The 11696-nt window shown below is 38.7% G+C and overlaps 1 protein-coding gene across 2 annotated transcripts; it reads right to left on the reverse strand.

Moving 5' to 3' along the window:
* Positions 1-2: 2 nt before the first annotated feature.
* On the reverse strand, positions 3-5406 carry cd79b (CD79b molecule, immunoglobulin-associated beta). Of its 2 annotated transcripts, none has more exons than XM_014158710.3 (5): positions 5215-5406; positions 4158-4466; positions 3766-3884; positions 3393-3446; positions 3-1041 (listed from the first exon to the last, which is right to left on the reverse strand). In XM_014158710.3, exons 1-5 carry the CDS (start codon positions 5276-5278, stop codon positions 943-945), a joined length of 645 nt encoding a protein of 214 aa, XP_014014185.1. In that variant the 5' UTR covers positions 5279-5406; the 3' UTR covers positions 3-942. The 2 variants fall into 2 exon arrangements, with proteins under 2 accessions (XP_014014185.1, XP_014014184.2); XM_014158709.3 differs by having other exon boundaries at positions 3766-3929.
* Positions 5407-11696: the final 6290 nt, after the last annotated feature.

Here is an 11696-nt window from a genome sequence, read left to right on the forward strand (position 1 = left end):
TATGGATTTGGCAATCACTGTTTAATAGTTTTATGGTATAGTAATAGTTTTCAGAAAAACAATAGTGCTTAGGCATTGTGATGTTTTGGCAAAAATGACAGCTCTAGACAAAACAACTTTCTCACGAGACAAATGTCTAAAGACAAGAAAAAAAATGTAAAGGCAAAGTCCACTTTACAATGCTGCCATATCATAGAACAGGCAAAAGTATAACATTATTAGCAATCAGCAATGGATGGCCTACATATTTATCCAGGCCACATGTCCACTTAACAAAACACCCACATTGATACAATTTGAAGGGGTGTGATCAGGTCGAGTATTTACAACTGAAACAGGAGAATCTGAAAAGAGAAAGCCTTTCTATAGACAAGCCTTCGTTAGACAAGCATTACAATAACTAACTTTGTCGCGTTCACCCTATTATATAACAATCAAAATAGTAGCACCAACTCAAAACTCCTTTATAAAAACACCAAATCAAACACAACTGAAAAGAATACACAAACACATTTGAGATATGCTATTAGAAACATGAATCAACAATCTGTTCCTCTAGGTGCATCTTATATAGAAGGTATCAAAAAGAACATGCGGACATGTATTCTAAAATGACATTACCCATATGGATGGATCTATAACATAAAGAAATAGTGGTCATCTGAACAAATCACTAAACATAAGACACATCCTGAAACAACATGGATGAGACATTGGCCTTTGAGTCCAGGGCCGTATTCATATTGCATCTCAGAGTAGGGGTGCATATCTTTGATCAGGTCCCTCTTGTCTATTCATTTTAATCTTTGAGGCAAAACTGATCATAGATCAGCAATCCTACTCTGAACGCTTAATGAATACGGGGTAGATAGGCATTGAGACGCAGTGGATGACAGGCGAGCTCAGTCCCCGTCTCAGTCCCCATCTCAGCCCCGATGCAGCTCACTCCTGCTTCCAAGCTGCAGCAGCCTCTGCTGGCCCAGGCTGAGCATACATTGAGATGTCCTCATACAGACCACCACAATGCTCGATCTCCAAGCCCTGCATGCGTCAAATAAAGAAAAATGGCGTGGGGATGGGAAAAAAGGTGGGAATATTTACTACATTACAACTAAATGTTTTGTGATGAAATGTAATTTTGTGCACATGCAATGAATACACTCATACACATAAATACAAAAGTAGGCTACAGTTTATGTACAATGTGCTGCTTTTACATGAATTCCATTTCTTAATGACAATTTGATTGTTATGCTATTGGTATGTCTTTACTGGTATATCAACAAGTTGATTGTGTAAAGCAAGTTAGAGTAATAGTAGTACCTAAATATTTCCGTACTATTTTAATTAGAAGCAGTGCTTAAGGAAGTTGAAGCCCCACCATTAATAGAAAAAAAAATGGGGGGCCAAATGAATGCACAAAATAAGAAGTGTAAGCTGGAATGACGGCGCACAACGTTTTCAACGTGCACAAACACAAAGGAAACGCCACCTTAGCGAATGCTAAAATGAAAACATTTTGTTCTCCACATTATGACAATGATAACAGACAAGCTGTGGTTAAAGAGTCACTGAAGCAGAGAGAGAGAGAGAGAGAAAGAAGCATGCAGCTGTGAGGAAAAACACAATTTCCTGTTTGTCACTGAGAGCCGTTCACGTCTAAAGTTAGGCTCAGATGTATTTCAACTCCAGGTCATTTGGAACATGAATTGACATTGAATTCATCAATTCAATTAATGAAACCTTGGATATCATTTCACTTCAGTGATGATTCTTGGTAGCGCTATTTTACGGCATGTTTTGTCTGGTATTCAACTTGTATTTAATAAGAAGGCAGGTGTGTCCCATTGCCGAAAACGATTACAAATCATTTTCATCCAATCATTCCTAACATTTTACATTTACATTTTACATTTTACGTCACCAGCCGAGACTGCATTGGGCTATACTGTAGCAGCATACAGCTCTGTCTGGCCCCCAGGTGATGTTGGTGTCACTGAGTAACTGATTTTTACAATTAACTAATAATTGTCTTTTGTTAAATTTATATAACAACATTTCAACCTGGTTTAGCATTATCTACTCCAATTGTGGAAGGATTCCACTCTTTATATCTGTTTGCATCAGTTTAAATGAGGGACTTTTCATTTGAAGGCGAACTGCTGATTCCACTATTGTTGCTCACGCTAATGTTAACAAAAATATTAGCGTCACAGCTCTTAATGGGGGCCTTTGACTGTGGAAAATCACCTCATGAATATTCAACACACATAATAGACTAAGTGGGGAGGGGACTTGCCACAGTCAAAGTCCCGCAATAAGAGCTACAGTATGACGCTAAAATTTGCGAAAACTCTATAGAGTTGTGTTTTTTGGGTGTCACTGAGTCGGCTGATAGCCCATTTCATGGGGGCATAATCCATAGATAAGGCTGTACAGTGTACACGTATACCCACAATGCAATTCTGAAGTTTAATACATTTAGAGTGCGATTTCAACTGGTTTCATTTTATTTAGAGCTAACAGGGCTGGAATTAATCTACCGGTAGTCTATGTGCCGTTTATAGGTATCTTATCTTGAATCTATTTTAAGACATAACTTGAGGAAATCTTTGTTGGTTATATGCTGACTGTAATTACCCACCAATTGATGTAACCTACAGGTGTAGGGTCTTAATTTGATCACCCTGTTAGTGTAGGAAACTTGTAGTGTATTGAAGGCTTCTAAAGTTTTTAAAAATGTCAAACTTGATTTTCCCTAACAGAAAATGTATCAACCCCTACAAAAATGTACATTAATTACAATCCACACAGTAACTAACATTTCCCTGCGGAAATGAAATTAGCATAATAAAAACATCCCCATAAAAATCAGTCTGTTAAAAGTCGAGATATCAGTTGTTTTGCATGGGCTGCATTTCAATCCCTAATTTGTTTTCGTAAAGTAACATGCGCAGAATGTAAGGTTGTTTGGTGCACACGAATAGGTGTCCTGAACACAGGTTGCACAGCCACTCCATAATGAGAAATTGTGTGGTAACAATGGATACTGGTACTATACGGTAGTTAATAATGGTAATGAAACTAAATGGCTCTGAGTGGTATAAGTTTTAATGGATCCCAAAGAAACTCATTGTATTTACAGTATTACCTTCGCATTGTAAAATAGGTGCAACCTGATTTTCAATAGGCCTACATTCCCTAAACAGACATGAATTAAAACGGAATTGACACAAACCCTGACGTCTTGTCCTTCTAATATGAACCAAATTGTTACACTGCATTACAGCATACAAGATAGTAGGGAAAACATATAGAGAATTGAGGTGGTTTTAGCTCCATTTTCATCAAAAACCACAGAAGACCCTGTTATCATCATTAACATACTGTACCTCATAGATGTGATCATGTTCAGGTTCCTCATAAATTGCATCTTCCTTCTTCAACTGAAAGAAAATTAGAGACAACTGAAAACAATTCTGCATAATAAAAACCAAGTATCAAATTGTACATAATGCCCCATATATTTTACACATACTGTATCACACACTGTACCCTCTCACCTTTGTGTCAAAATAATGAAACTTTTGAAAAGCTCGAAGTTCAGAAGGTAAGCATTCAATGTGAATAACTTATTTCCTTTGTTTTGTTGTGTCAGGTACATTCAAACAATATTGAAATCACACCAAATAATGCATTAAAATACACCATTTTGTTTTTGCTGAGGTTTTCAGTTAGGTGTATTTATTGTGTCGTGCGACTCACCAGGGATTGGTGGCGTAGCAGTGGGGCAAGAGCTAACAGTGTTAAGAGTAACGCCTGGAGAAATATCAACGCATCCTTCATCTTGCTCCTCCTTTCTGCATTTTCAGCGTGAGAGGGTCCTTCACACACAGATATAATTACGTGTTTTGACAATCTATGACCATCTTCAGATCCGAGGATGACAATGATGCGGATTATATATATATATATATATATATATATATATATATATATTTTTTTTTTTAAATCATACTAGTTAATAAAGCAATACATATCCATATACAGATGCCATCCCATTGACAAAAACGATTCCAAATCATTTTCATCCAATCATTCTTAACATTTTATGTCACCATCTGAGATTGCATTGGGCTATACTGTAGTCTACTTACTGAGCACTTGTAGCTCTGTCCCTGGCCCCCAGGTGATGTTGTTAATCCGACAAAAGTACAATCCAGTGTCCTCCGTCTCTACATGGCTGAGTTCGATCGAGGCATTTTGTAACATGTTCTTCTGCCTCACAGTGACCCGGTCCCCCTCTATCTTCTTCATCGTGGCGTTGAATTCTGAGGCCTTGAACCATTCCACCATGGTAGACTGGTTTGGGTCCGATACGACACAGAATATGGTCACAATGCGATTGGTCTTCACCCCATAGAAACGAGGCTTCTGGGTGACCTGTAGGATGCTGTTTAAAGCCACTGGAGAGACATGCGGGATGAGAGACACAAGGTTTGGTCAGTGAAACAGGTGATGGAAGCGTTGAACTATTTTATAAAACCTACTACTGTTAAATGAACATGATTAATTAGCAAATGTTGTCAGATATTTGTTATGATGAAATGGCAAATGTCATGTAGATAATCCAACACTAATCTTTCATATAATTCATGTAATCTCTCGTATCTGATGAATTATATAATATATAAATGTGTAAGCGTGTTAGACATCAGTATATGAAATAATGTATAAGCCTACCCAAGCTATTTCAAATGATCGTATGCCTGTTTTACAGTAACACCCTAATAAATATTCTGCTTATTTTACCATGACACTAAACTGCGAAGTAAATGTTTATAAAAAAATACATAAATGAATGGCTAATACCAATAATACAATGGATTAAACAATCTTGGATGTAAGAAATTGTACATGGATCATAACTAAATGTTTATTACAGATATATTGTGAGGTTAGTTTGACTTCCTCTTTTACACAGATGGGCAGGAAACAATGCTGGAGACGTGGTCCAATGCAACAACAACAAAAAATACTTGCAAAACAAACATTTATAAATATCCAATGTATAAAATATTTGTAAATATCGATAAAAAGATAACTTCAAGAGCAGTTTAAATGTAATGCTTGACTCTAGTATTTTATGTCTCATTTGTCAGCACACCTGCTAGGATTTCACTCTCAAAATAAGTCAGTGTACTAATCTCTTACCTGAGAGGTTCACAAAGGCGAGCCCACAACATCCAACCAGTAGCCAGCACATGGTGGTCAACATTACTACTGTAGATTGTAAAAGCACAAGTTGTACTAGCCCAAAATAATCTATGCAGAAAAATAGCACCTTGACTGTAGCATGGAGAGAGACACCAGCATCAGTGGGTGTGACCACTGTTTGGTTGCGCATGCCCCATTCAAGATAGTCAAACAAATAAGAGACAGGATATAATTAAAGGGATAGTTCAACCACATTTCAAAATTGCAATCTTGTTTGACTTACATGTTAGTTTTGAAAATGCCAAAGTTAGTGGATGGTAGCATTGGCTACATAAACAACCCCAAAGAGTGAATTGTACTCATGAAGTGAATTGCACTGAATTGTCCTTGTCTATAGACTGCTTACAAGGTAAGGAAACAAAATGTGAATTTGTAATTTGGTTGAGCTATCCCTTTAATTTGCAAACTACCAACCACAAACTGAAGTCACATACTAACACACTATGACCCAAGTTCATTAAACTACATTTAGAAAACAATTAGTCGACAAACAGTTAACATTTTCCAACAAACATCTTTCCTCTGCAACTTGTGTCCACATAGTGTCTACTCAAATAAAGTGTTCTCGTGATATTTGACATAATCTGCTCAACCATGCTTATCAGAGCCCCCATTTTAAAATGGATACCCCTCCCTTCCATACCTCATGTAACATACCTTATGATAAAGCAATGTGGTGCTGTGTGTTTAGCATTATCTGCTGCAACATGTTGGGCCGGTAACATGTAGGCCAGTGGTTCTCAAACTGGGGGTCCCGACCCCCTGAGCCAGTGGTCACAAGAAGGGTTTGGGGGGATCGAGAGTGTGAAACATCTGCCTCTGATTCCAAAAGGCCAAACGTAGAAAGTTTGAATCCAGCGATAGAAGGTTGTTTTTGACAATAAGTTTTGTATGTTTGTTTGTGCCTCTGATTACAAAAGGTTGAAAGTTTGAATCCAGCGATAGAAAGTTGTTTTTGACAATTGTTTTTGTTTGTTTGTGCCTCTGATTCCAAAGGTTGCAAGTATGAATCCAGCGATAGAAAGTTGTTTTTTAGATTTTTGATTTAAGCCTATCCCAAACATTAACCCTTACCTTAACCCAGGTAATGACCAGATTTTGATATCTGAAAATTCTTGTGACCCCCAACTGTGAGTATGTCATTATCAGCCATTGTTTTAAAAAAATATTTGGGGCTATAGCAGTCAATTGCAAAACATTCTGCCAGTATTTCTGATTGTCTTCTCAACTTACGATAACATACAGTACTTTTAATGTGGGGCTATGACAGTCAACTGCAAATTAGTCTGACGTAATGTCTCTAATGCGTGTACAAAACAATTGGGAACTCGGAAATCTCCAACTTTCGACTTCAGTAGTTCAAGACAACTCGAAATTCCGGGAAAAAAAACGTGCACCGACTGGGGATTTTTTTTTTTGAACGGTCATCCAACTCGGAATTCCAAGTCTGCAACTCGGGCCTCTTTCTAAAGATCCGACTTTCCGACCTGAAGATCACTGAAGACATGATTTGACCTCGTTTTTTTCAGAGTTTCCAGTTGTCTTGAAAGCACCATTGTCTCAACACCACAAATTAGATGGGAGTGCTTGATGTATGTCGTGTAGGAGCATTTTCTTGAATCATTCCGATTCAAGCGCCACAATCTAAGGGCACTCTCTGGTTTAATTTGATCTTTTAGATTTCAATCATTTTCATTTAGATTTTTAAGGTTAACCACATTACAATGATTTTGAGATACAAAGACAATATATTTATTTTAAAATATGTTTTAGTTTTGCAGGGGAAATTGTGTAAATTCTCCAGCAACCATAATTCCCTATCAGGCGACTCCTAGTTTGGGAACCACTGCCTTAACCATTCTGAGTTAATTCCTAACCTTAAGATTTAGAAGTCAATGCCTCTGATTCCAAAGGTTGCAAGTTTGAATCAAGTATTGCTGGATTCGAACTTGCAACCTGGCAGGGGCTTATGGTGGTTAACCTGTTTAGGATAGGGGGCAGTATTTTCACGGCCGGATAAAAAACGTACCTGATTTAATCTGGTTATTACTCCTGCCCAGTAACTGGAATATGCATATAATTTTTATTTGGATAGAAAACACCCTAAAGTTTCTAAAACTGTTTGAATGGTGTCTGTGAGTATAACAGAACTCATATGGCAGGCCAAAACCTGAGAAGATTCCATACAGGAAGTGCCCTCTCTGACCATTTTTTGGCCTTCTATAGCCTCTTTATGGAAAATAGAGGATCTCTGCTGTACCATGACATTTTCTAAGGCTCCCATAGGCTCTCAGAAGGCGCCAGAACGGGGAATGATGATTCTGCAGTCACTGGGCGAAAAACAGTAGGGCATTTGGAAAGTGGTCGATCTGAGAACAATGACACGGGCGCACGCGTGCATGTGACGACTCCATTTTACTTCTTTCAGTCTTTGAACGGATATAACGTCTCCCGGTCGGAATATTATCGCTATTTTACAAGAAAAATCGCGTAAAAATAGATTTTAAACAGCGTTTGACATGCTTCGAAGTACGGTAATGCAATATTTCGATTTTGTCACCCTTCGGATAGTGTCTTGAACGCAAGAACAGAACGCAGCTATTTGGATATAACTATGGATTATTTGGAACCAAAACAACATTGGGTGTTGAAGTAGAAGTCCTGGGAGTGCATTCTGACGAAGAACAGCAAAGGTAATCCAATTTTTCTTATAGTAAATCTGAGTTTGGTGAGTGCCAAACTTGGTGGGTGTCAAAATAGCTAGCCATGATGGCCGAGCTATCTACTCAGAATATTGTAAAATGTGCTTTCACCGAAAAGCTATTTTAAAATCGGACACCGCGATTGCATAAAGGAGTTCTGTATCTGTAATTCTTAAAATAATTTTTTTATCGTGAGTAATTTAGTAAATTCACTGGAAGTTTTCGGTGGGTGTGCTAGTTCTGAACGTCACATGCTAATGTAAAAAGCTGGTTTTTGATATAAATATGAACTTGATTGAACAAAACATGCATGTATTGTATAACATAATGTCCCAGGGTTGTCATCTGATGAAGATCATCAAAGGTTAGTGCTGCATTTAGCTGTGGTGTTTTGGTTTTTGTGACATTATATGCTAGCTTGAAAAATGGGTGTGATTATTTCTGGCTGGGTACTCTCCTGAGATAATCTAATGTTTTGCTTTCGTTGTAAAGCCTTTTTGAAATCGGACAATGTGGTTAGATAAAGGAGAGTCTTGTCTTTAAAATGGTGTAAAATAGTCATATGTTTGAAAAATTGAAGTTTTGGGATTTTTGAGGAGTTTGTAATTCGCGCCACGCTCTATCATTGGATATTGGCGAGGCGTTCCGCTAGCGGAACATCTAGATGTAAGAACTTTTAAGGTAAGGGTTAACGTTTGGGATAGGTTTAACTTCTCTAGGGCCAGATTTCGTCCCACCTACGTAACAGCCAGTGGAATCCCGTGGCGCGTTATTCAAATACCTTAGAAATGCTATTACTTCAATTTCTCAAACATATGACTATTTTACACCATTTTAAAGACAAGACTCTCGTTAATCTAACCACACTGTCCGATTTCAAAAAGGCTTTACAACGAAAGCAAAACATTAGATTATGTCAGCAGTGTACCCAGCCAGAAATAATCAGACACCCATTTTTCAAGCTAGCATATAATGTCACATAAACCCAAACCACAGCTAAATGCAGCACTAACCTTTGATGATCTTCATCAGATGACACACCTAGGACATTATGTTATACAATACATGCATGTTTTGTTCAATCAAGTTCATATTTATATCAAAAACCAGCTTTTTACATTAGCATGTGACGTTCAGAACTAGCATACCCCGGCAAACTTCCGGTGAATTTACTAAATTACTCACGATAAACGTTCACAAAAAACATAACAATTATTTTAAGAATTATAGATACAGAACTCCTCTATGCACTCGCTATGTCCGATTTTAAAATAGCTTTTCGGTGAAAGCACATTTTGCAATATTCTAAGTAGATAGCCCGGCATCACAGGGCTAGCTATTTAGACACCCACCAAGTTTAGCCCTCACCAAAGTCAGATTTACTATAAGAAAAATGTTATTACCTTTGCTGTTCTTCGTCAGAATGCACTCCCAGGACTTCTACTTCAATAACAAATGTTGGTTTGGTTCAAAATAATCCATAGTTATATCCAAATAGCGGCGTTTTGTTCGTGCGTTCAAGACACTATCCGAAAGGGTAAAGAAGGGTGACGCGCCCGATGCGTTTCGTGACAAACAAATTCTAAATATTCCATTACCGTACTGCGAAGCATGTCAACCGCTGTTTAAAATCAATTTTTATGCCATTTTTCTCGTAAAAAAAGCGATAATATTCCGACCGGGAATCTGTGTTTTAGTACAAAGAGAGAGAAAATAAAAACATGGGGTCGACTCGTTTACGCGCCTCAGTCAGATTGTCCTCTGATAGACCACTTACCAAAGGCGCTAATGTTCTTCAGCCAGGGGCTGGAATTACATCATTCAGCTTTTTCCCGGGTTCTGAGAGCCTATGGGAGCCGTAGGAAGTGTCACGTTACAGCAAAGATCCTCAGTTTTCAATAAAGAGAGTCAAGAAGAACAAGAACTTGTCAGACAGGCCACTTCCTGTAAGGAATCTTCTCAGGTTTTTGCCTGCCATATGAGTTCTGTTATACTCACAGACACCATTCAAACAGTTTTAGAAACTTTAGGGTGTTTTCTATCCAAAGCCAATAATTATATGCATATTCTAGTTTCTGGGCAGTAGTAATAACCAGATTAAATCGGGTACGTTTTTTATCCGGTCGTGTAAATACTGCCCCCTAGCCCTAACAGGTTAAAATAAAAATGTCAAAAACATTTGCTGGATTGCTGGATTCAAACTTTTGATTCTTATTTCTTATTTGATTCTTCCAGGCAACTCTGAAATTTGATGTTTGAGAAACATGGATGAATGTCTAATACATTTTCTCCGGTTTTGCCTGGAAAAAGCAGAGTACGTTTATATTATCCACATAAAATACAGTTTAGCAATCTGTTACGGCACACCTTTGCCAGAACAACCTGGCGATTTCATCAACAATTTTCATATTTTATATTTTCAGGCTTAGTTTGGGTGGCTACTGGCTAGGCGGGTCGGGCTGGTTTTAACCTGGTCTCAGAGCATTTTGTATTGCGCACTGACATGATTGGTTGACGGTAGGTGGGGGCGGAAGGTCCTGTATAAACACAAACGTACTTCCTTGACAACTTCCTTCGCTCAACAGCTCTGCTCAACAGCTCTGCACTGCTCCATGAAATGCAAGAAATATAGATGCCAAGACTTCTGCAGAGGCTATCACCGTAAATGCTGCACAGCCAATGCAGACGTCGGATTGACCATGCAAGCGTTTAAAGTTAACCTTAACATTGCACTGTCTTCAATACTTACGGGATGAAGATGCAACATATTCTTGCAATGTATTACTATATTTGTGAGAAAGAAAAATACTAGACAGCCCACAGGAGGACGGGCTTGTGGTAATGGAATAGGTGGAGTGGAATGAGTGGAACGGTATCAAATAATTACCATGTGTTTGATGCCATTCCATTTACGCCGTTCCAGACATTATTATCAGCCGTCCTCCCCTCAGCAGCCTCCACTGAGACAGACCATGCTTTCCATCCGACCCTGCAACCTCTGCTGCATAGCCTAAAAGCCAATTTATGCTTGATCCAAAAATCTGGTCGGAGGCTTCCTATGGAGAGTGTGACGCAATTGCGGAGCCTCCAGAGGGATTCAGAGGCCGTATCAAGCTCCGTACCGCATCGCTGTGTGCTTCTCAAATTTTGGAACAATACGGAGGGCTTCGTATAGCTCCACACTGACATGATTAGTTGACTGTAGGTGGGGGCGGTACATCCTGTATAAACACAAACTCACTTCCTTGACAACTTCCTTCATAATAGCTTCGATCTGCTACGCTAAGCGCAAGAAGTATGAAAGCCCTGATGTCTGCAGAGTCTGCGTCTCAGTAAATGCTGTATGGCCACTTCAGATGTTGGATTGACCATGCAGAGCCTTTACGGCTGAGCCTACAGGTAGGCAGTATGATCCTGCTTGCTCTGGTCTCCAGAGAAGTGACATGATATCCCTAGTTGATATTGGCTGCTAATATGAATGACTTCCAGCCCAAAATGCAGGTGTACAATGCAGTTTATTTCTGTATCTTTCGCTTTGAAAACACGTCACTGTTTATGGCTATAATGACAGGCTATGTTTGTGCAGCGATTGTGCGCTGCATGCATGAACCACTGATGTAGCCCAAGCTGAGTGATGCTGGAGATAGATTGCTGTAAAATGTGTTGTAAATGAATTGAGTAATTATCCAGGCCGTGATTTATATTTGAAAGTTGCGT

The sequence above is a fragment of the Salmo salar genome, chromosome 19 (assembly GCF_965601325.2).
Source record: "Salmo salar chromosome 19, fSalSal1, whole genome shotgun sequence".
NCBI classification, from domain to species: domain Eukaryota; kingdom Metazoa; phylum Chordata; class Actinopteri; order Salmoniformes; family Salmonidae; genus Salmo; species Salmo salar.